This window comes from Callorhinus ursinus, unplaced genomic scaffold (genome assembly GCF_003265705.2).
Source record: "Callorhinus ursinus isolate GAN/ISIS: 27379988/994484 unplaced genomic scaffold, GSC_fseal_2.0 scaffold4, whole genome shotgun sequence".
NCBI classification, from domain to species: Eukaryota; Metazoa; Chordata; class Mammalia; order Carnivora; family Otariidae; genus Callorhinus; species Callorhinus ursinus.
Genome location: NW_027397066.1, coordinates 148,981,901 through 149,008,146, shown reverse-complemented (window position 1 = coordinate 149,008,146; position 26,246 = coordinate 148,981,901). Strand labels below are relative to the sequence as shown.

Here is a 26,246-nt window from a genome sequence, read left to right as displayed (position 1 = left end):
TATTGCAAATATACACTGATTTCAAGGACTTAGTAGGAAACAAAGAATGTAAACTAGCTCCTTAATTTTTACTTTGAGGAAATGTTTAAATCACATTTAGGACATACTAAGTTAAGGAAAATATAATACTAAAATTAATTTCACCTCTTTCTTTTAACTTGTTAAAATGTAACTAATGTAAAATTTAAATTGAAAATTATACATACACATGGTTTTCATCTGTGGCTCGCATTAGATTTCTATTGGATAGGCCTACAGGATACTCACGAGTTTCCTGTGTTGCTTGCCTGGGGTTGCCAAGAAGTATCATCAGGATTAAATGCAGTGTCCTTCCAAGTCCCAAGTGGACGTTCATGTTCATATTGAGCCAAGGCCATGAAGCTGCTTGCTCTACTTACTCTAATTTCTCTTTCTGCCAAGTGGTTTCAGTTTCATAGATAATCAGTGAAATAGGAGAGAAGAAATTCCTTGTATTTTGAGCCACTTTCCCCTCAGTTCCCTCACCCTGGTCTCCTTCAGTTTTATTTCATTAATCACCCATCTACCAATTCAACAAGGGAGAATTCTGTGTCAGCCACATTCTAATAGTAAGCGTTATCCCGGTTATTTTCTGCAGAGCTTGGGCAACCTCAACCCCAGGGTGGATCAGGATCACATCCTCACCAAACTCCCTCCTAGAACTCTGGGCCATATTAAGCCTGAAATGATCTGAAAGCCCAGTCAACTTCCGTCATCACCACTGAAATTTGAGGCGAAGATTGCCAATCAAACCCTCCAGACACAACAGGCTTTATAACCTATTATAAAGTTTTCTCAGTCCTACGGGAGCATGTGAGGCAGCCAACCCATCAGACGCAGCATCTTCATCTTATCTGGAGGCAGAGAATTGCTTGAGACAACAGCTGTTTTTGTTCTCATCAACAGGCCCATGGAGAGGCACTGCCTCAGACAAACGTCAAGGCCTATATTATATCACATCGACACAGAGAAGCCACAGCCTTGATTTCTTACCAAGCTTGTATACATTCTGGTCACGTAGGCCCCACACAGCAACCCCTGTGCAGTAAATGTGGCCATCTCCGTGTTCCCCACTTAGTTTAACTCTATTGTTTTCAAGGAAATGCTGTGGAAAGAATCAGCAGTCATTCCTCAGCCCAGGCCTGATGTTAACCCTCTACTCGCACTTATGTGGAAAGATACAGTTGAAAATAATGTCGCTGATCACTGAATATCTTAAATCTTAAAAAGATTTTTTGAGATGAGCAACTGGGGGTCTCTAAGGTTTCAAACTAATAAATTCTTCAGAATAGATGGTTAGAAAGGTAGTCAGTGGGGGTAGAAGGTTAGAGATACAAACTTCCAGTCAAAAGATAAACTAAGGGGCTCCTGGGTGGCTCAGTCGGTTAAGCGTCTGCTTTCGGCTCAGGTCATGATCCTGGGGTCCTGGGATCAAGTCCCACATTGGGCTCTAAGCAAGGAGCCTGCTTCTCCCTCTGCCTGCCACTCCCCCTGCTTGTACTCTCCCTCTCTCTCTCTCTCTCTGGCAAATAAATAAATAAAATCTTAAAAAAAAAGATAAATTAAGTACTAGGACTGTAACATACATACAACATGACCACCAGAGCTAATGCTGCTGCATGATCTACGGAAAAGTTGTTAAGGGAGTAGATCCTAAGAGTTCTCATCACAAGAAGAGATTTTTTCCTTTTCCTTTTATTGTTATCTATAGGAGATGATGGGTATTAACTAAACCTGTTGGGATAATCATTTCACCATGTATGTAAATCAAACCATCATCTGTACACCTTAAACTTATACCTTGACATAGGTCAGTTGCTTCTTAGTAAAACCGGTGTGCGGGCAGGGGGCGACAAAAGTAAGTGAATCCTACTTTACAAAACACAGTTGCTAGAATTCTAAAATTCTAGTATTTTTGTAATTTATTTCTTAATGGTTCAACTAATATGTCAACACCTCATCATAAATGTTCATTGAGAAATTACTTTTTGTCCTATTTTGAGATGGATTTTTTTTTCGACACATGGGTCAATATAGGTTAAAAGGCTGTTTTATACTTCAGCACTCAGCTGACTTGCACTCAAAATTAGACAAATTATCCAAACAAACTATACCTTTTTTTCTGGAATGCAAACACCAGCATGATTTCCTAAACTATAAGCGTGTTACTTTAACACTTACATACAAATGGTTTAATTTCTTGTATATCCACTTTTTTCCAAGACATAGAAAATTCGAGGCAAACAATAATTGAGCTTTAAAATTTCCATGGAAGTTAAAAAAATTGCCAGTATAAATGAATATCTTTATTAAAGAGTAGGGAAAAATCAATTTCCAATTTTTATAAGATTACAACAGTAGTTATGTGTAATTAGGATCATTAGCTTTTATTTCAGACTGGTTTCCTCAAAATTCAATTGCTCATACATCCTAAGGTTAAGCTATTTTCCAATAATTATTTGTTTTGGTCATGTGGAATTGCCTTACTCCATAATTCCCAAAGAACTATTTTATACATTATTACATAAACTTTGGTCATCTTCTCATGTTTAGAATCCATTTTAATTTCCATTTTTCACTTTCATATTTTGTAATATACTGTTCATTGAGCCTCTACTTTCACAGACTCAAAATAATTTTTCAAGAGTTTGAGCCAATTACTTTTTGTCTCCTATATTACTATTAAAAATTACTTTCATAAAGGAAGAGCTGTAGCAACTTTATAAAATGTCATCTTTTAAACTTTCAGTTTTAGTAGCAAAAAAACTAATTAATTGGCAATCATCTATTGTTACATTCTAAATAAGTGCATTTAATTAAATTACTCGTTAATGAATTTCATTATAAACTCTTAAATGCCATATTTTCCTATCACAAACACATTTCATTTATCATATTTCATTTTTCTTTTAAATTTTGGTTTTCTTTTCGTGTACGTATTTACGTATATGGAGAATTCTTTAATTTGCAACATTCATGAGAAAAGTAACATAAGTTAAATAATAGGTTTCGGAACATAGTTAAACAATTTTCTTTAACATTAAATAAACTTCTGCCAAATTTCATTCGTAATTTCAACTCAGTCAATGTACCTGAAAAGTAATTGCATATAAATTAGAACAAAGAAAAAGAAAAAATCCAGTCAATGATCTTGATATATCCCCCTTTGACATCGTATATTTATCTATTTAAACACGTAATGTAAAACAAACCTAGTATATGAATATATAACACATAATATCCCAATAGGTTCTTTTTCTTGCTCAATTTATTTAGATATTCTGGCAATATGTAGACAATATCAGAATGTGTAGTTGTCCCAATAAAACACATTAGTTGAGAGTTTCATATTTCTGAATGGACATATTTATATGATGCAGCAGGATAAATCAAAACTTGAATGGGAAAAAAAGCACCTCAATCTTTATATGCTTCAGTTATCTTTCCATTACAATAATGGTAACATTTATTCATGATAAAGTTTTAGTTATGATTCTGAAATACATGCTCTATTCCATGACTAAAGTGTTTTCTCATGTTTTTCTTATGACAGGATGATGAGGTAAGGGAAAGTCGATTCAGCTTCACAGCCTATGGAATGGGACCATGTCTGCAAGCAAAAGATGGTGTGACCCCAAAGGGCCCAAACCATCCTGCCCAGGTAATGCCGAAAAGTCCTGATGAAATGAGGAAGGTTTTTATCGACAGAGCCAAGAAGATTGATACCATCTCTCGAGCCTGTTTCCCATTAGCCTTTTTGATTTTTAATATTTTCTACTGGGTTATCTATAAAATTCTTAGGCATGAGGATATTCATCAGCAACAAGATTAAGCCTCTGGGGGCATGCAAGTGCAAATGATCAATTCAAAAGAAAGTTTCCTTGCCATAGGTATGTGTATAGGTGTGTGACCATCATATTAAAATGGCATATGGGAAGGTATTGTTATGATATGCTATGCAAAGTCACAAGGCAGATTAAGAGTCTTTTAATGAATACAAAAATATATATTATGAGGATTCTATTTCATATTAATTTAAGATTTTCTGTCCTTTCGCAGTATATCATGTAAGTGGAAGTATTATTGTCAATGTGTTTGTATTGTTATATGAAATCACGTAATAGTACATGTGAAAACTACTTTGGAAATTCTTGGTTTTCAGTTCAATGACGTTGAATCTTACAAAAGTAAAATTTGCACAATTAACTTTATAAATGGAAAAAGTGGAAATGTTGAAGATTTTAAATATCAGTAGCTTGAGGTTTTAAAATATTTTCTTGTACTGTAGCTACAGAACAGAAAAGTAATCAGTTAATTCAGTAGTAAACTCAGTAATTGAAGATTGTACATACAAATACTATGGGATCAAGTTATGTAATACCAGGGAAAATTCATATTATAAAATTAAAACTTATGTACTACCAAAAAATTCAAATTATAAAATTAAAATTAAAAATTTTAGTATTTACATACTAAATTTAATTGTTTAGAACAGATAATTTCCCTCTTTGGAAATTTAAAACAAATGGCTTAAGAGATCATACTATATATAAAATCTACTTTTCTTAACTTTATAGCTCTATAAATGAAGATGGAAATACTGAAAACAACAGCATTGTTTTTAAATAAGTGTTATAGCTGTGTATTTTGAATTATTGCCAAATACCACAAAATGCAAGCCAGCACCCTTGTTTTGTTAGATTTTTAATAGCTGCTTAATTGTGTATACATAATTATGTTTAATGTTTTGATATAATTGAACAAAGTTCAGTAAGATTTTTATATTTTAGCTTAGAATGAGACTTTAAAATTCAATGGGATTATAGTATTTACATTTTGATAAAAATGAATTTAATTAAAACAAAAATGGATTTATGAAAGATTTTTTTAATAAGAACAGTTTCCCATCAAAGTTATATGGGTTCAAACTCTTAGCTCCCAATGTAAGGAGGGAAGATTTTAATTCTAAATTATATAAATAAGTCATTTCTATAAAATGAGGATTGGTTGTTTTTATATTTCTGAATTAATGATTTCAATATATATGCCATGCAGTAGATGTGAATAATTTTAAATAAAATTTTTACTTAAAATTTGTCAATAACCCCATGGAATTATTTTAACTGCAATGGGGCATTAACTCATTTCATGCAGCATAATTAAGTACAAATATATGATAGAGTTCTCGGTGAAATTGCACCAGACTCTGATTCTTTTTCAGTTTGGCAATTTTTTGCATTATTTTTTACCAGTATTGTTTTATTTTTAAAAAGTTCTAGAATGCTTTTTAGATACGTTTAGTGATTGGTCAGATTTGCTAAATGGAAACTCAACATGCCAAATGATTGACAGAGAAAGGTTTAAACATTAAGAAAACAAGTTACTCAGATTTAAGAGGAAAAAATAAGCCAGTCTTTGAATCAAATGGTATTATTTTCTGAACTTTAACCACTCTCAAACTAAAAGCAAGAACTGCCATTTAATGTTAAAGTTTCTCAATGTTATTGAACTTTGGTCTACCCAACAGTAGTCTGTAAAAATAACTTCTGAAAAAATAATGTTTATTCAGCAATTTTTGCTAGTGGAGAACCAAACTGCCCTCCTTTATAAATAAGTTAAAACACTATGAGGGAAAAAAAAAATCATGTTTGTCATTAACTGCAAATGCCACAAATGGAAGAAAGTGTTACTCTTTATTTACAGAGTAAGTGGGCCGGGACATTGAACACAGTCTGACTTCATTTGGTGTGTATGAATCAAAACCATGGGAGTATATTCTTGTACTAAAGATAGATTAGAGCTAGATATGCTGCTTGTGTTCCCTGGGGATAAGCTGGGTGGTTGGAAGTTATGATAAACTACATTGTCTCAATATGTCTCTGAAATATTTGAATACATTTTTCTGTACTTTACACATCTTATTTCAAAAGTTCTCCATCATTGTTTCAATTAAGTGAATTCTGCCAGAAGCAAACAGAAATGTAATGAACTTCTTCCCCCAAAGAAATTCACAGACATCGCTTGTTTTCATATTTGAGAATATTAAAAAATGTCTCTTTTATCCCTCAAACTTGGACCGTAAAAATATTAGCCACAGGACAACTTGTCAGCAGGAGCATTGGTATGGTAGAAATCTCTTATCTTAAAAGTATTATACTTTGCTTGGGTATACATATTTATCATTGTCTTACAATACTAAGACAATACTCTGATGGTTGTGACTCATATGGCAACAATGACAATATTTGTATGACGGATTCCAAATTGTTTAAAGAAATGTGTCCCCTGGAATGAACTCTTACAGATTGTTTAAAACTGGAAAACTACATTGCAATTAGCATTTCAAGGTAGTAGTTGTCTCAGTAAGCCCTGTGTCAAATCTTAATATTTCAAATCCAAACCAACAAAAAACTATTAATGGTGAGAAAATTCAAATGTGTTCCTATACACTAATTACCCACATGCAAGTTGGAATTCTAATACAGATTTTCTGAAGTGTTTTAAAGTAGCCACGTTAGAAAGTTTGTAACTTTTGTACATGCAGTTTATTGCAATTTTTCTTATTATTATGTATCCCAATCATTGAAATTTATGGTTCCATAGTATATGAATTTTTAGGAAACCTCGTATCTTAGCATATATATGCCATACTTCTTTCTTCCTCAAACATTAGAATTGAAGTTCATCTTTTGCGGATCTAGAACTTTCTTTACTACTTAAAATAGATTCCAGAAAGAAACTGTAGAAGCAAGAAGGCCAAGGATCTTTAAAATTTCTCTAACCTTTCCACATGTTACTCAATGGCAATTACTCAACCTGCAGAGCCCAGCCAACTCCCAGCTTCTGTGTTTAAAAGACTGTATGACTACTTATTTTATTCTATAATTAATTCTTATTCTATGGATATAGTCTAATAACATTGACCTTAATTTTGAACTATAAATGCTTTAAAAACTATTTATCCCTAAAATATGAATACTTTAGGTTTATGAATTCCCAGGATCTTATGGAAGACCATGGAAATTTTAGAAAGAAAATGTGAAAAAGTAGGCCAACATGTTTAGCAGAAAAAAATTGTTGGCTACTTTAGCACTCTGTGTAACTGAAGTTGTTGTGATTTGAAGAGAAAGATAAATCTATCTTCCATACTATACATCCCATTTTTTAAAAATATACTTGTCTATTCTTAGCATGATATACCTCAACCTGCTAGTCACTTCAGAGAACTGAATGTTACATTGGCAGTTAAATTTTCTTCTCATCTATAAAGTACATTCCATGAAATGGACTCCAGGGAATATGGGAATTGCCAATATTAAAAGTAGAGAATACCCTCATATTAAAAGTAGGAAATTGGCAATACTGATATTCATAGATGTCCCTAACAACAACTAGAGCACTCTAAAAATGCAGCTCTTAGATTGAAAATGTGCCACAGTCCTTAAGCCAATCAGTCATTAACAATCTTTGAGGTCATGTCTCTTACTCCAAGACAGATTTCATGTACTTTGCAACAGAGGTAAGAGCAAAACCTCTCAAAATTTGTCAGCACATACCATCTGTATTTCTCATCTAGTTGATGCTGAACTAGTAAAGCAAGCCTTTCCATGTATACAGCATAAACTTACATTTAATCTATTCATATTCATTGATGCTGACAAGGCAAAGACTATAAAGTAATGAGATGGGTTTAAACATATTAAAAGAATAAGTATGGGTTCAACCACAGGGATTTGCATTTTAACGGTCCAGCCAAGACAAATTTAATCAATAGAAAATAGCCTATAAACTCATAGTAATCTTAGTTCACTGAGACTGGTCAAGAATTGTCTAGTGACTCAGAGAATATTTTTTTGTATCTTTATAATAGCAACCTTGTCTTTTGAATTACAATCACCTATTAAGCACAGTTATGATAACTACCTTCAATTTGGGGATTCAGTTTGGGAACCAGATAATTTTATTGCCTTTGCTTGGCTTCTGGACTGTTACTTGCTATTGTAGAGGTATTGAAACTTAGCACAATCAGTTCTGACAGACTATAAAGGTGCATCATCACTTGCTGGTTTCATGTGCATTTCAGAGAAAAATTTAGTCACAAAGACTGCACAATTTTTTTAAGTGACAAATTTTAATATCTCTTTAAACTGTACCTCAATTACCGTATCTGCTGAAGCAAAAATAAAGGACTCTCTGGTACAGTTTTTCAAGTAATTTTGACAAGACCACTTTCTTTAACTGAACTTATCTGAATAATGGGCAGTGGAAAAGTATGAAATGAAGATTAGAATTCTATAAAAGACTAAAATTTTGAATATAATGACAACCAAGTCTTGTTCTCCACGATGCCCTCATAATTCCTTACTGCATCCTCTATTTCAGGACACCATGCCATTCATAATAGTGTAGGAATAACCATGTCCATCTCAATAATCACCACATAGTCTTGAAACACAGTCAGTCCTAGATTCCATGACATATATATTGTAGACCTTGAAGTGTATCAATTCATTCACTTTGACATTTCGAAGAGATGCTAAAATAAGAATCACTGCTTGTGGCTATAAGACAGTCTGGTGATTTTTAACATAATATTTTAGAAAACACAATGTATATGGACATGACGCACGGGTTCCCTCCTGATTGAATGAAATATCCTTTTACCAGTCGCACTTTTATTCCTTTCTAAGAGGTGTCTTCCTCAGCAGATACATTGGCTTTTATTTTCTTGTTAGGTCCTACAAAGAGTGGTAAAATACAGCGGCCCCATAATCTCATTGCTATATAAACTCTTCATGAATAAACAATCAGTTGTACACTATGGGTTGTATTAATATAATTAACTTTGAAATTAAACTTTTGTCCCAGCCCCCATTTCTCTTTAGAAACATACTGATATTAAGCAGTGAACTTCCACAGGGCTGCAGCTGCTATTCTAATTACTTAAAAAAGAAGTGATGCTTATTTCTTACATTACAAAGATCTTAGAACCTGTGCATTATTAAAATATAACTACCTAGGATTTGCAAATAACCAGGGCAGGGAAAATATTCTGGAGACGCCTCTCCCAGAAGTCAGACCAACAGAAAGAGAAATCCTGAGCTAATAGCAAAGATCCTCTTACTCATTCCTTTTCTTCTACACTTCCCATGTTAATGTTGCCTTCATCTCTTTCCTTTTCCATCTCTAGTGCACAAATGCATTCACACATATGTGTGTGTACACACACTCTCATAGATTGTTAGTGGAATAAATTCCTTCAAATTGGAAATGAAAAGGAAGTCAACTTTTCTGGACAAAGGTTAATAATTTTGTGATATGTTTTCAATATAAATGACTCCTGATGGGAAATATGAGCAGTACAGTCATTTGATTTGGCCATCTCTTAAGGATGGAAGCATAATATTTTGCCTCAACAACACATGAACGAGCTATATGGGTCAAAATTTTCTCCATTAACAATGGAATTCTAAAACACTACTTGGACTGTCTTTGAAGAATGACTAAATATTTGTCAGACCATTCTTCCAAAAACAACTAGTAATAACCAGTAATGCTGGATAATTTCATGTCTTAATAGGCATTTTTCTCAGCATTTTTCATGGTTCACTAATAAGCAAAATAAAAGGAGAATTTTAGAGGTGACAGAATGAATGTTATTTTTGTTTTAAAGTAGTTTTAAAAAAAGTGACTCTGATCATTGGCTGTACATCAGAATCCCTTATGCATCTTTAAAAACATCCAGAGGCTAAGGTTCAACAGAGAAGATTGTAATCCAATCACTGACTAAACAAATATTTGTCAAGAACCTTCTATGAATCTACCATTGTTCTAAGTGCTGAATTCAGTATGTTTGGAGTAAGACATGAAATTCTGGATTATTGGCAAAGTTCCACAAGTGAGAACGATTGATCTGAACATACATAAACCTATTTTTCCAAGAAGACTCAATTTAAACCGGAATTTTTTAATAATTTTTTTCTTTCTTCAAATTCATTTTAGCTCTCATTTACATTCTTAGAATTAAAAAATAAACCTTTGAGATGTTTCAGATCAACTTCCCTCCCAATGTCAGAACGTTCACCATTATATTCCTGATCCAAAATTATCCACATTCTTCTAAATTTCTTCAGTAACAAGTATCTCATTATTCTGAAGGCAGCCTGTTCCATTGTGACATAGATCTAAATGATAAAAGAAAGCTAATCTTTGTAAGAAATTACTTTTACTTCGTAAATTGCAAATAAGTCTACTCCATTCCCTGGAGACATTGCTTCATTTATTTTTTCAGATCTTTTGTCTATTTTTAGGCTCAGTACCATTTTCTCAACCCCTTATTAACTGACTTTATTCTTATGTAAGCCATTTATAAATGCACTTTATGTATTAAACAATGATGAGACATTGTCAGGTTTATAAAATAATGAAATATAAAATTAATTGTCTATATAGGTTTCTATGGAAATTATTTGCAGTAACTTTAAATGTCTTTCTCTAACATAGCAATAATTTTAAATTAAGTCCCTAAAAATACATTTCATCATACAAAGATATTATATAAAACCCTGCAAAATAATCTGCATTAAAAAAACTATCAGCCAAATGTAAATTATATTTTTAGAGTAAAGCTAGAGTAAAAATATAATAAATTAAGTTGTTTAATTTTAATAGTTGATTTCTCTCTTGCAGGAGCTTTAGCAAAGGTGCCTTCAGGTAACCCCACTAGCACACACTTTATCCAGCCTGGCTTGTTAATGTGAACAAAGAGAAGGGAGCTGTGGGTTAAAGGCCAGGAAAGGATTCGGATGTAAGACTGTGTTTAAAATGCTTGAATAATTTTGCACTCCTTCACTTTCATCTCTATGAATTATGCAATAGCCATTCCTTAATTCCTTAAATTTATATTTTAGTGTATGACAGATGATAATACGGGGGGGGTAAAATAGAGTGAAGTGGTCCACCATTTTATGATTATATAATATGCTGTGGAAAACAAAGGAAAAAGAAAATGTGCCATATATTCTCAATGTGCCATCTTAATATCACATACAGTGACTTTATTATTAGTGAGCCAAAATGTTTAAAAGACTACCAAAAAAAAAAGTATTGCTATTTTATGGTGTTAACTATTTTTCTGTAGATTTAAAACATGTCTTCCTGGGTCTGATGTCTGTCTTCCTGTCAAGATGATGTCATATTTTTTCAGGACATTGTGCTGAAAATATATTTAAAAATGTATGCATGATTTTATCAACTTGTTTCTCATGATACTGTCTTTAGTTCAATTCTGCAACTAACAAACTCTCTATTCAGAGTCATTAACTCATGTACGGTATGCGGTATTTATTATGTAACTGTAGATAATTTGATCAAAACCAATAAAAATTAACACTTTTCAAGGATGTGGATACCTCTTTTGTCCCATTTTTATAAAGATCAAATTTTATCAAAGGGTCGCGTTGTTTTTCTGATAAAAGTCATACTAGATTTCTGTTCTGAGAGAGACTATCACATCGACGTCACAAACCCAGTCATATATCATGCAGAGAAGCTTTAATATATGCATTCCATTATAGGAAAAGTATGCTAAGGGAAACGGGAATGGAGCTTTTCTACTCAGAATAGAATGAGAGATGTGTTCCTATCTAGAAAAGTGATTTGACATTATCATATTTATAATTTTTATTTAAAAGCCTTTTCCTGAAAATCTACTTATTGAATAAACCACTTTCACCTCATTAGCCCATAAGGACCATTTCAGAATGGAACACTGGTGTTTTGTTGTTTTGTTTTGTTTTTAATCTGGAATTTTTTTCCTCTACATGAGAAGGCTAGAGTTTAGTGGTAAAGAAATAAGAGGAAAATTAATGTATAAAACATCCAAGAAAATATTGCAGTATGTGAAAACTAGTCTTTCATTTTGGGACCACCTATAATTTATATGTAACAATATTTTACAGAATTTCACATATTTATTGGCTGCACAAGGTTGAGGAAAATTGATAGACTGAAAATTCCTTGCCAAGTTGACATTACGATTTTCCTCGATGACTTGGCCTTCACTAACTACTTGAACTATACTTGAATAGTCATATAATATCAGCAGATTCTTGACTGAATGCTTCCAAAGAATTAGGCAAGGTCATCTGTAAGTACAAGTGTGAGAGGTATCTATATGTGATAGATGCTTAAACAAAATGTACATGAATAAGCATAATGTGACTACAGCTTATTGGTAAACTCTGATTTTTAAAAATCAATGTGTACTACCACAGTTTAAAATATTTTCATTATTCTCATTTATATCCATTTCAATACCACTAAATTGGTTGTTTTTATTCAGGTATTTTATCATAATTTACTCTTGCTGACAGTTGCTTTCTTCCTTGAGACACTTATTTTCTAATTATATTTTTTGTAACTTTGTACAGTTTACATTTTTAATTACGCGTCCGTGGAAATCTTAAGTTGAAAGGAAGCCATCATTACTGAACTATAGTATACTAAATAGGTATTTTGTTTTTCTGCTTCCTTATTTTTGACTACATTTCAAAAATTAAGTTACCTCAGTAGATGTTTGTGTTTTCTTTTAAGATTTTATTTGTTTATTCTTAAGAGACATAAAGAGAGAGAGGCAGAGGGAGAAGGAGAAGCAGGCTTCCCGCAGAGCAGGGAGCCCAGTGCTGGGCTGGATCCCACGACCCTGGGATCAGGACCTGAGTGGAAGGCAGATGCTTTACTGACTGAACCACCCAGGTTCCCCTTCAGTAGATGTTCTTTATGTCACAGTGGCCTGCCTTAAAAAATTCACTCCAGCACATGGCTGACTGGAAGCTGGGCTGGGAAAGAAAGCTCACTCATAGTCCATTCTGTGACATGGGGAATGACTTGTCTGAAAACGTCTTCTCCAAACAAGGAATACTAGATAGAAATCAAATGACAATGTTTACTTGTGTAACTTAATGGCTCTTGGTCTTCCAAACAGGTCTCTGTTTTTAAGTCATTCATAAAATTCATTCTTTCAGGTTTTGAGTAGATGTCGGATTCCATTTTCTTCTGAAAAAATAAAAAGCTTTTCTAAAGGATTGGTTACAGAAATAATTGCATTTATAGATTTGTAGGGTCTTTTTTGGGAAACAATTCTTCTCCCAAAAAAGTAATTTCATACCATTGACCTTGTTTGAACTATTTACTCTATGAAAGATCATTCTTACTAGTGTAACATTGTATTTGCTAAGTAGCTAATCAAAAACTAAATATGATATGAAATATAAATAGCAAAGTGAGTATATTCAAATTTCCAAAATATTTATTTATTTATTTATTTATTTATAAGATTTTATTTAATTTATTTGACAGAGAGAGACACAGCAAGAGAGGGAACACAAGCAGGGGGAGTGGGAGAGGGAGAAGCAGGCTTCCCACCGAGCAGGGAGCCCGATGTGGGGCTCGATCCCAGGACCCTGGGATCATGACCTGAGCCAAAGGCAGACACTTAACAACTGAGCCACCCAGGAACCCGAATTTCCGAAATATTTAAAATAGAGTGGAAAACCAAAAGCACAGATTTATTTTTTTAATTGCCAGAACGTGGTTGCTAGTAGATTATTAAATCCCTTGAAATATAGTTTTAATCTTGCATATTGTTATTTAATAAATACTCTGATGGACACTGCAAGTCTACCTGCTGGTAATATTGTCTCTGGCTGCTTCCTTTGTTCTCCTAATCATCATCAACAGATCTTTCTGAGTCTTTACTGATTAGACCCTGAAAATCTCAAGGGGTGGCAAACAGGAAAGCTTCTTTCACGTTCAGGAGCAAAGCAAGGAAGGAAATAACATCTGCAGGAACCATGTGTCATGGGCAAGAGACTTATTTTATGTAGGGTTCATATTATTCCTAGGTAATCAATAATCATAATAAGATCAATCTTTTCTAAAATTATGGAAATTCATATGTTGCATATAGCAAATTAAAATATTTTTCCAGTTCCACCTATTTGTTTTTTTCCCTTTTCAAATAAAAAAGAATGAGAAATAGAGATTGTATATTCTTTGTAATTTACTTTGAATCTATAAAATCAGAACCCATTTAGTTGTTGAATTGGTTATGTTCGAGATATTGTTTTCATATTGTCTGTGAAAGTTAACTAATGAAAAAAATGTTATCTTATATCATAAATAAATACACCTGGAGACACTATGTTCATATGATTTATTTCCCTAATGGACAATATAATTTAGTTGCTAAAAGGAAACTTTAAAAAGTAATATTAATGTGATAGTATTTAACATTGTGAGCATATTTTTAATAACTCTGACATTGTTTTTAATGCTAAACATGCATACCTTTTAATATGTGTTATATATTATATTCCTAAGCAATAAAATCTGATGAACTCACTTGCCATAATTAACATATTTAAATCCCTACCAGATCAAAAATTTTGATTCTTATGACTCAGAAATATAATTACAAAATATAAAAAGTAATATGCAATTATCTATTTTAATATCATTATTCTGTTATTTCTAAGTAAGATGGCCCAAAACCCTTTGGAATCTTCAGTAAGCATTATAAGTACTACCTCAGTACATACTGAAAAGTTTTCACAAAATTAATCACAAGCAGTAACATCCTATGCACTGTGTACCCTTAGTTTTGAGCAAGTCCCCAAATTGTCTAAAGAACCATTATTCATTCTCATAATTGGAGTTTTACCTAAAATTAAAAATTTAGATCACATTTATAAGGTATCTAGAAAATATCTATTATATTTTCGCAGATTATATATTCTTTTCTAATAAATGTAAGCCACTCCGGGCCTAAGCCACAAGATGGCTCCCTATCATTGTATTGGGAATTATAAATGTCATTAAAGATGATAAGACTAATTTCACTTATGACTGAGGGCGATATTTTGGCATAAGAAGTATATTACAGTTTTAAGAAATTATACAAATCAGCATAATTTTGCTGTTTAACACCTTTACTAAATAGGGTGTTGAGGGATAACCTACTCAAAACCCTTATTTTACAAGTGATGAAATGGAGCCAATGATGAAAGGCAATTGTGGTCGATGTTGCTGACCCTAGTAACTATTGAAGCCAGAGCTACTACTCCCCTCTCAGGTGATCCTTGTCTTGATCTTCAAGCTAAGGTAAGAAGGTCCTGGATTACAGGGATCAGAAGCTATAGGATAAATATTAGCATCTTCCTGGATTGACAATTTTACTATAAAGTTTGAGAAACCTATGTCATGAAAGAAATGTAAAGTTAAAATGATTATAAAATATGAAACAGAAATAGAAAAGAAATTTTCTTATAGAAGAAAATCTGCTACAGGTACCGTTTTGTTTTCCAATTCCATTCCAATTTCAGTAAGGGTTCTTGGTGGAAATATTTAACAAGTGCTGGGAACCATGCAGTCTCTCTTTGAGCTAATTTAAGAAGCATGAATACAGTCCACTGCTGAGGATAGGTATTAATTTGGAAGTTAAGAAAACATGTCCAGGGATTCTCATCACCATTTACATCCTAACATTAAGTTCATGTTCCTCTTCTCTGTGCTTCATTTTATATCAACTTACTCTTCCCCACCTGACTGGATGCAAAAAGGCTGGGAAGGCTAGATGTAGAGACAACTTTACATGAAGGGAAAGAAGAGATAAGCAACTTTTTTTTAAATTTTATTTATTTATTTGACAGAGAGAGACACAGCGAGAGGGAACACAAGCACGTGGAGTGGGAGAAGGAGAAGCAGGCTTCCCGCTGAGCAGGGAGCCCGATGCGGGGCTCTATCCCAGGACCCTGGGATCATGACCTGAGTGGAAGGCAGACGCTTAACGACTAAGCCACCCAGGTGCCCCAATAAGAAACATTCTTACTTAGTGTCTCCATCATCCGAGCATGTGAAAATCCTCCATCTTAAAACACTGACATAACTGGCTTAATTTCTTGATTAAGTTAACTCGTCACTAACACTGTAGAAGACCTGGTCCCATCATGTCAAATATTTAAAAGAAAATAGTCCATGGGAAATTAAAATATGTTGTCAAGATGACCATGTTTTAGTTCTACTGTATCTTGTAGATCTATTTCAGTATATGATTTAAAATCTCTACCTTCAAAGTAGCAGTAGTGTTAATTGTGTTATTTATTTATTTATTTTTAAAGATTTTATTTATTTATTTGAGAGAAAAAATGAGAGAGAGAGCACATGAGAAGAGGGAAGGTCAGAGGGAGAAGCAGACCCCGTGCCGAGCACGGAGCCCGATGTGGGACTCGATGATCATAACCTGAGCCGAAGGCAGTCGCTTAACCAACTGAGCCACCCAGGTGCCCAGTGTTAATTGTGTTATTTAAACCACAAAAGCAAAACTTTGTTACTTTAGATGTTTCCTTTTACTATTTCTTTCTGTCTTTCAATATATGGCTATTTCATCTTAATTTAAATTTCTCCTTACTTTTTTAAAGCGTTCCTCAAAATCTTTAATAGGAAAAATAATTCAGTACACAAAATATCCAGGAATGGAAACATACATCATAGTCTTGTTTGAATGTTCTCTTCAAAGTACAAGTACACAATCACAAGAAAATGCTAAAAAAATTTTAAAAATAAGGAATGCTATCAGTGCTTTCTCTCTCTCTCCACTCCTATTTCTTTTTCTCTCTGTTCCTCTATTTGCTATCATATTACTTTTCTGTTATCTCCTTTCTCTTCTGTCTTCTCCAAGGTCAAAATACACATATGTTTCCAAGTTAAATGTAGAGCTCTAATTAGTGCTTTATCTCATTACAAAGCCACGGAATTTCCAATTAATTCAAATTTAATTAATTTGACAGCTTCTATTCAGAGAAAGAACTGCTTCAAATTAGCACCATGTTTTTCCTCAAATTTAAGTAATTATGTATATTCCACAAAATAAAATTTGGCTTTTTTAATGAAATAACACTAGCCAGCATTGGGATAATCTGAAAACTGTGATATTATTTATTTACAGCCACAATGTCATAATCATTAGGCTATAGTGTGGCAAGATATTTCAGATTCCTACTTTCAGCTGTTTCTTAACATCATCATTTTCTAGCTTTTTTAGTCATTTGAATAAATTCACCTCAATGATGTCATTTGCATAAACTCACAAATTCCCAAATAAAAATTGAATAATATTGAAGCCAAAGAAATAAACAATTCTCTTTTTTGCTTATTTTTTAAATTTAAATTCGTTAGTTAACATACAGTGTAATATTAGTTTCATGTGTACAATACGGTGATCCAACACTTCCTCACAACACCCAGTGCTCATCACAAGTGCACTCCTTAATCCCTATCACCTATTTTGTCCAGTCCAAACCCCACCTACCTCCCCTCTGGTAACCATTCAGTTGGTTCTCTATAGTTAAGAGTCTGTTTCTTGGTTTGCCCCGCTCTCTCTCTCTCTTTTTTTCCTTTGCTCCTTTGTCTTTTTTTTTTTTTAAGATTTTATTTATTTATCTGACAGAGACAGACAGTGAGAGCAGGAACACAAGCAGGGGGAGTGGGAGAGGGAGAAGCAGGCTTCCCGCGGAGCAGGGAGCCCGATGTGGGGCTCCATCCCAGGACTCTGGGCTCATGACCTGAGCCGAAGGCAGACGCTTAACGACTGAGCCACCCAAGATCCCTGCTCCTTTGTCTTGTTTCTTAAATTCCACATATGAGTGAAATCATATGGGATTTGTCTTATTCTGACTGACTTATTTCACTTAGCATAATATTCTTTAGCTCCATCCATGTCGCTGCGAATGGCAGGATTTCATTCTTCTTTATGACTAATATTCCATTGAAGATATAGATATCTTCTTTATCATGTGGTGTATATATACCATGGAATACTCAATTTCTATTTAACAACAAAAATAGAAGTATTTTAATTAGACATTACAAACTTAGCTCATGCATGAATGCCTAATTTTGAAAAGCATTTGGATAAAATTCTTCGATTCATCTCTGTTTTGTCATTCAAAGAAAAATAAAATATATTATAAATCAACATTTTTTTACATGGTAAAATTATAATTTGGGAAGAAAAATTATCGATAATCCACCCCTCCTATCAGAATAATTGAAAAACACAGGAATTGGCATCAGTACTGAAAATCATGCTGAGTCTGCTAAAATTGTTCTATAGAGAAACATTAGAGAAAGTGAACATGAAATTTTTTAAATTGAACTAATGTTTAAAAGTTCTTTGGAAGCTTCCGTGTGCCTCATTATTCACCCTTATATCTTTCTTTATGTATTTATTCTTCAATGTATTTATGATATTTTTATTGCTTGTTTGATGGAAAGTATAAATGTTGAAACTATGAGTTTACTTTCAGTTTCTATTTATTTATTAATAATAAAATTTCCTTAAGATATTTGTGTACTTTATAAACTCTGCTTAGTGGCCATTTTCAAACACTGAGAAGCAAGCACATAAATCAAATGATAGTAATGGTGGAAATAAATCCCAAGGGTTTTTCAATGAATAAAATAATTCTTATACAACCCTAGCAATTTAGAAACTATTACAACAATGTCAAGTAGAGTTTAATTGGAATGTTCCAAGATAAATACGTTATCTTCTTGTGACCCTTTTAATTCACACCTGCCCTATGTCATCCTCAGAGTTTAGAATTTAGGGGGGATTAATTTAGTTCAAGGTCTCTACTTAATGTGTACCACACTAAATGAGACAATTGGCCCATTAAGCAATCCAAACCTTGGGGGTGATCCAGCAGTAGTTCAGTGACCTCTGCAGCAGACTAATTTTCTCTGGTCCTCTGTGGGGAAAAAATCAGGAGTGAGAAAAGAGGGCACAAGGCCAAAATTATGTGCATTCTCCTTTGTTATAAATGCTGAAACTCATGGCCTTTTACATAGTACTAGACCTGTTCAGTCACCTAGACCTTTCCCTAAAGCATGTAAATGTCCCTCCAGGCATGAAACCATGAATAAGCTGTTCTTCATATACAACAAGACTAATATTTTATACAATCTCCCTATTGATGGAGTTAAAAGTTTAGTAATAAGGGTCAGGATCAATAGAAAACCCACATGTTCTCCCCAATTCATCTCTAATACCACATGACTATCATTTATCTGTTTACATGTTCGTATTAGAGCTAACTGCATTCTTCAGAGTAGGAGCCATATGTTAATTTTGTAACCTCAACATCAAGCACTTACCTGGTAAGTGATCAATTAATGCATGGTTGTTTTATAAATTATTGAATTAAAGCAAATTACCAAATTTTGGGTATTGTAGAAATTGAAGCATATAATGAATCATCAGTGTGCTCACAGCCTAGTTTCCTTAAAAAATTCTTTTATAAGATTATATTAGATAGAATTAAATTACCTTTTCAAAATACAAAAAACATATGCATTTTAGTGTACCAGATACCTCTCACATTCAAAACTTATGTCTATCTATGAAGTTGAGAATTTGAGAATAGAAAAGAATCTGGATCACAAGTAATTAATAAATTTTTGTAGTGAACACTAAATGTGGTTAAGAAGATCATTTAAAAATATAAAATGGCATTTTATTTCCCCCAGAAAATGATATTATTATAAGCCAAACTTAGTATCTCTTCTGTTAATCACATTGTTCCCAGAATTACCAACATTCAAATTTACAATTATCCAGATTATTTAGTATGATTTAGTTTAAATATTACCATTACGCTTGCTGATTTTTTTTTTTTTTAGTTTTCTCCAAATTCTCTCTAACCCTATCACTCAAGATTTTTTTGAATTGGTAAAACCATCTCTAATTAGTGTTATCCTTTATTTTTTGCTTTCTCATTGAAAAGAAAACCAGAATTTTCTTCCAGACAATTCTGCTTAGTTCTTTGTGGGGCTATAATGTATTTATAGTGAGGATGGAAGCTACCAGCAGCACTCTGTGAAATGGGCTCAGCATACACACAAACCACAGGGACATGTGAAAAAGCAAGTAAGTGAGAGCTTTACTAACATTTGCAAAATGTTTCCTTGGTAACAGATTCATACCTCAGGAAATAACTTTGAAAGCCCCCTGCAGCATCTTGAACATTTGGATCCTTTTGCACCAGGGAATTACAATGAAATATGTTCAACTGTGAATTTTAACAAATTGCTCCGATGGCGCTATTGGGTAAATATAAAAAACATCTGTGGTAGATTTGGGGATCTTGATAAATTACATCCAAATTCAATATGTTGAAACAAAAAATGAGAGGACAGATCATATTCAATATATGTGTGTAAGTAGCATAGAGTGACTATAATACTTTATGTTTGGTGTCTTCCACTGTTAATAAATTGAGGAGGCAGAGTAAGATCAACTGGATGATGTGTATGGATTTTAAGTATCTACTGTTTTCAACTATATCACACAATTCCACATAAAGAAAATGCAAAAAAAAAAAACCACAAAAAACAAAAAACGGTACCTAAACCAATACAGATTTACCATGTATCAAAGGTAAGAATAATATGGAAAACTGTTTCAAAGATATTATATAACAAACAACATAAGTCATCTTTCAGAAGAATTACTGTAATACCTGGAGGCTAGCTGTGTTATGTCAGTTCACCCCTGTGACTCAGAGCTTATAGCATATAAAAGATATGTTAATATGCACATCCCTCTGAGAAGTACCGTGATTCACCATGATGTTACTGTATAATGATAATGTGTGCTTCATTCGTGATGGATGGTTCTGGGAAGATGTCAAGGAAGCACAATGATTGCCTTCTGATATAAGTGGTGACCAACATAACCAGTAGAATTATCACTTCATCATCCCATAACATTTATAGTACCTTAGCCATAGACGCCCGCGATGAATAGAAAACCTGTCCTCAAGAAAAATACAGCTAATTAGGAGATGCAAGATGAGCACTAGATTAGAAGAATCATATCCATATAAATGTAATTTCTCAAAACACAAAAGGAATTCTACCACAAGCGTTTTAAAAGTCACTGTATGAAAGTGATGAAGGAGGCACCTGGGTGGCTCAGTCGTTAAGAGTCTGCCTTCAGCTCAGGTCATGGTCCCAGGGTCCTGGGATCGAGTCCCGCATCGGGCTCCCTGCTCAGTGGGGAGCCTGCTTCTCCCTTTCTCACTCCCCCTGCTTGTGTTCCCTCTCTCGCCATGTCTCTCTCTGTCAAATAAGTAAATAAAATCTTTAAAAAAATAAAAAACAAAAAAAAGTGATGAAGAACATGAACATTGAAGCCAGACTACCTGAATTAAAAACTTGGTTGCACCATCTGCTAGTAGTAGATGGTATGACCATCACCACCTATTTAGGCAAATTTTCTCCGGTCTTTTTTGCTGTAAAATTCAGATACTTCCAGAACTGTAGTGAAAATTTAATGAATTGATAGTTATTAAAAAAAAAAACACAAAACTTTAAAATAATGCCTGTGAATTGAAATAGGAACAGCATTTTTATTAGACTTTTTCAGACTGCAAGGAACAAAGGCACACTTGTATTAATTCAGGCAATAAAAGTTTATTATAAAGATATGGAGAAATTACGAAAATAATATTGGCCACCAGAATATAAACTCCACAAGGATGAGAGTTCTCCTGTTCACTAATGAATCGTCCACTTAGATTATGCACTTGGCACATAAGCACTTGATAAGTATTTGTGGAATGAATAACACTGCAAAGCCAATATTTCTAGACATTGGAACATTATTCAAAATATATGCCAAAACTCTAGCAATAAATAACTACTTGGTCATACCCTCACAGCAGACATATACAGCTTCCTCTCCTCCATGGCTCACGATTTCATGGCTGTGGGCCTCAAGCATACTGTGTGTTTACTTCCAACTTCTCCTGTGAGTAACAACTGAGTCTTTCCTAGATGTTTCTCTCAGTATAATGGCTTCTCTGGACTTTTCCTATCTCTATACTGTTTCTCAGCTCTGCTCCCATTACCAACTGCTAACCTTCCCATCATTCTCCTAGTCAACCCCCTGAAGCAAGAATTTAATAGGTTCAGCCAGTCACATTCTAATACAGTCTGCTTCTATTGGGCAGGGTTTTGCATTTAGGTTACCTCTTAATCTGTTAGCCGCTTGATGAGTGGTCCTGATTTGGTTTGGGCAACCAGTACTGGTTTCATTAGCTGTGGTAAGATAAGAGAGTCATCTAGACTAGAGCTGGTATGGTATGCAATCTGTGTGTGAGAAAATATCAAGAAGAATGAACAAAAAGCACTCATTTGGAGGCTTCCTAGAAAGGGACTATACAAATAGCAAAAAAGTTTACTTGTCCTATCCAAGCAAATTCATAAAACATTATGGCTTCATTTGGGAAAGGGGGAAAACCCTCAGGTATACTAAATAATAAGTTCATTGGTGAGATGCAACCACTTACATGTAAAGGAATAGTTTATAAATAGCTCAACCAGCAGAAGTAATTGTAAGAGGGATGAAATGTCCATTTATGAGGTATCCCATTATTCACCAGTCACACCACCAAAATAAAATAAGACTAGTAAAAACTTATGGAAAGAGCATTAGATGTCAGGGGTTGCCTGTCCCTTTGCCAATCCATTCTTACATGTACAAAGATCCTTGAAACAGAGCCAGTTGCAGAATGTGGAGTTGTATTTCCATAGACATTGGAACACAAACTAGGTCCCACCATGGCATATTTTAGTCTATTACAAGACTCCCATGGTCATTAAATATTTTGCACATGCACATAAATTAAATTATGTAACCATACATCACATCTTTAATTTATTAAAAGAGGCCATTATAACTCAAAACTACCACCAATATCATTGCTAAGGTGAATCTGAAGTTCAGTTTTTCCTCCAACTACTTCAATCATAGCCTGATGAAAGTTTTCAGTTCATATCTCTAGTACAATGATGAGCACAAGAAAAACACATTCGTTGGTTTGTTTTTATTGTGCCCTGAATGTTTCTTATTTGAGCAGAGAAGTTCTAATATAAGAAAAGAAAAATGTCTGTGTTCCAAAAGCTAAGATGGCATTTAGAGGCATAGAAGAAATTCCCACAAAATCTTCCTCTTGCTTTCATATTCCTTCTCACTAAGCTGTTTCTTCATCATTTATCTGTACTTTGCCAGTCCTCTCTTCTTCAACTGCAGTTTTCTAGGCCTCTCATTTTTCTTTGTCTTACTAGATATATTTAACAATGTAATATATTTAAAGTATCTAATGTGAATAAAGCCCCAGGCAGTCAGGAAAAAAAAGTGTACAAAGTGTGTGTACCATGTGCTAATTTGATATAAAGTATGCATTGTGAAGCGATTCCCACAATCAAGTTAATTAACCCATCTATCACGTCACACTTTCCTTAAAGAAAAACGTACTTTTTTTTAAAGATTTTATTTTATTTATTTGAGAGAGAAAGAGTGAGAGAAAGAGAGCACAAGAGAGGGTAGGGTCAGAGGGAGGAGCAAACGCCCTGCTGAGCGGGGACCGAATGCGGGACTCGATCCCGGGACTCCAGGATCATGACGTGAGCCGAAGGCAGTCGCTTAACCAACTGAACCACCCAGGCGCCCCAAGAAAAACACATTCTTAAGAATAAATTGCAAAAAAGGTAAAAGATACACATTGTATTAATCAGTGCTTAATAAAAGTTGAAGACTTAAAACTCTAACTAAATTTTATAACATCTTTGAGATGTCATTCACATATAATTAAAATGTACAACTCAGGTGCCTGAGTGGCTCAGTCCGTTAAGCGTCTGCCTTTGGCTCAGATCCTGGGGTCGGGCTCCCTGCTCATCGGGGAGTCTGCTGCGCCCTCTGCCCTTGCCCCTCCCCTCTGCCGGTGCTCTCTCTCACTCTTTCTCTCCAAATAAATAAATAAAATATTTTGAAAAATAAAATGTACAACTCAGTGGTTTTTTAGTGTAATCACAGTTATGTAACCACCATCACTGATTCCGGAACATTTTCTCACCTTGAAAAGAAACTCCCTACCCATTATCATTTACTCTTGAATTTCCTCCTATCCCTCTCCCATCCATTGGCAACCACTGTCTCTATGGATCTGCCTATTCTGAACACCTCACATAAATTAAATTCTACAGTATGTGGCTTTTTTTGTGTCTGGCTTTTGTCACTTAGCATACTATTTTCAAGGTTCATCCATGTTGTATCATGAATCAATATTTTACTCCTTTTTCACAGCAGAATCATATCCCATTGTATGAATATAACAGATGTGGGGTTTTGTTATAGCATTTAGAAATACAATGAACAGAATTGCTGAGACCCCATTGTGCAGAGCACCCTTCTGGTCAAGGACAGGTAAAATGCCATCTATAAGCAAACATAATTCAACTGTTTGGGCTAAAATGGTCAATCAATTCAGTTTACAAGTCTCTAAAAGTAGCAACTCAAAATGTGATTTAACTGAACACTCATCTCAGAAAAGCATTCAGTATGAATATAAAGTGTTCAAATATAAAAAATAATAGTTGATTTTTCATCTCCTCATATTTTTGAGAATTATATCCTATTTTGTTTTCATTATTAAGCAGAGTCTGAGTTGATAAGAAGACAATGTAAGATATTGTAGATCACACATTGTTCCCAACTATAATATGGAAAACAATCCAGGCATCATGCTCTTCAGATTCTTTGGGATTGAGTCATATCTGCATTATTAGTCAAATTACAAGATTGTAATATATTCAACTATTTTAAAACATATTTATTTTAGGGGTGCCTGGGTGGTTCAGATGGTTAAGTGTCTGCCTTCGGCACAGGTCATGACCCCAGGGTTCTGGGATCGAACCCCACATCGGGCTCCCGGATCAGTAGGGAGTCTGTTTCTCCCTCTACCTCTGCCTCTCTCCCTGCTCATGCTCTCTCTCTGTATCTCTCTGTATCAAATGAATAAACTTAAAAAAATTAAAAAAAATGCATTTATTGTATACTGGGGATGTCCTAAACACTGTCCACAATGTAAATATATTCACTGTTACTTGATATGACCATTCTAAGGCAGTGACATATGATTGCCATGTATTAGAATTATTACATAATTCACTGAGCAAGTACTCTGTAAACATGATGTAGTTAACCTGCAGTCAACCTATATGCTTGGAGAATGGGTTTTCTTTTTTAAATTGAGTATTAGTATAAGAACCTATTTTAATTTGAGTACTGCTATAGAAAATTTTTCAAAGACTTGGTACTTTACTTTTCTGTTATAGTAAGTATGATCCAGTAAAAGGGTAAAATTATGTTGTCTGAAAAGATGAAAATTTAAATGCCAAAAGGCAATCATTCTATATACAATTTTTGTTGTACGGAAATAGAGATGCAGAAGTACATAGCAAACATACAAGCTTAATTTATCTTTCCTCTTGGATATTAAATCAAGAAAGTAAATTCATGTATACCCCATTAATTAAGCCTTCTTACTTTACTTGGGTACCAGTTAATTTAGGTTTTGTATTATGTTAATATTGTTAATTTGGGTTAATGTATTTATGAACTTTATACTTTAATTTTTTGGATTGGATCTTTCAGTTTGTTTTTAAACTCCTTGCCTTTTCTTGCCATGCTACTCATAATACGGCAACTATAAAGATTTTTTTTTTCTGTGAGATATATGTTTTATGTAACTCCTCAGGAATAATGTCCAAAATCAGAAAAAGCAGAATAAATAAATGATGGAAGAGTCTAAGTGTATTGGACATTGAATGAGAAAGTAAGAGTTTGCATGAAAACAGCAAGTTAAAGGCAACTAAGAAAATATATGCTTGACACTAAAATTACAAAATCTGAAAAAAAATGAACAGCATAAATTAATTTAAGGCTTTCAACACAGTTACTTCTCAGGTGGATGTTTTATGAAGAGAAACAAGAGCTGAACTCAACGAGAAACACAACCAGCAACTTTAATCAAATTCTATGCTTGGGGGAAAAATGCCTTGTCCATTTGAAAGCCTAATGATTTCTTCATTAAGCAAGAAAGCTGATAAAAGTTGCTGTCCTACTGGAAAAAAACTACTATTTTTTTGTTGCTGCTGTTCAGAGACCTATTTCACCTAAATTCTTATGAGAACCTTTGAATTTTGAAGAAACTCCTTTTATTATAATAAAGTACCTTCAAAATAGCATGATTGGGCACTCCAAACTAGCCAACTTGAATTCACCAGTCATATACTGATCTAAGTTTGGAAAACTTTTTGACTCT

General features: G+C 33.8%; 1 protein-coding gene across 2 annotated transcripts in view; it reads left to right on the top strand.

Annotated features, from left to right (window-relative positions):
- The window catches only part of GLRA3 (glycine receptor alpha 3), a 195,041-nt gene extending 188,371 nt beyond the window's left edge, over nt 1-6,670 (top strand). For both annotated transcript variants that reach the window (XM_025873986.2, XM_025873985.2), the window contains one exon: nt 3,572-6,670. In XM_025873986.2, coding sequence (XP_025729771.1) covers nt 3,572-3,850 — 279 coding nt within the window. In that variant the 3' untranslated portion in view covers nt 3,851-6,670. The remainder of the gene's footprint in view (nt 1-3,571) is intronic.
- Nucleotides 6,671-26,246: the final 19,576 nt, after the last annotated feature.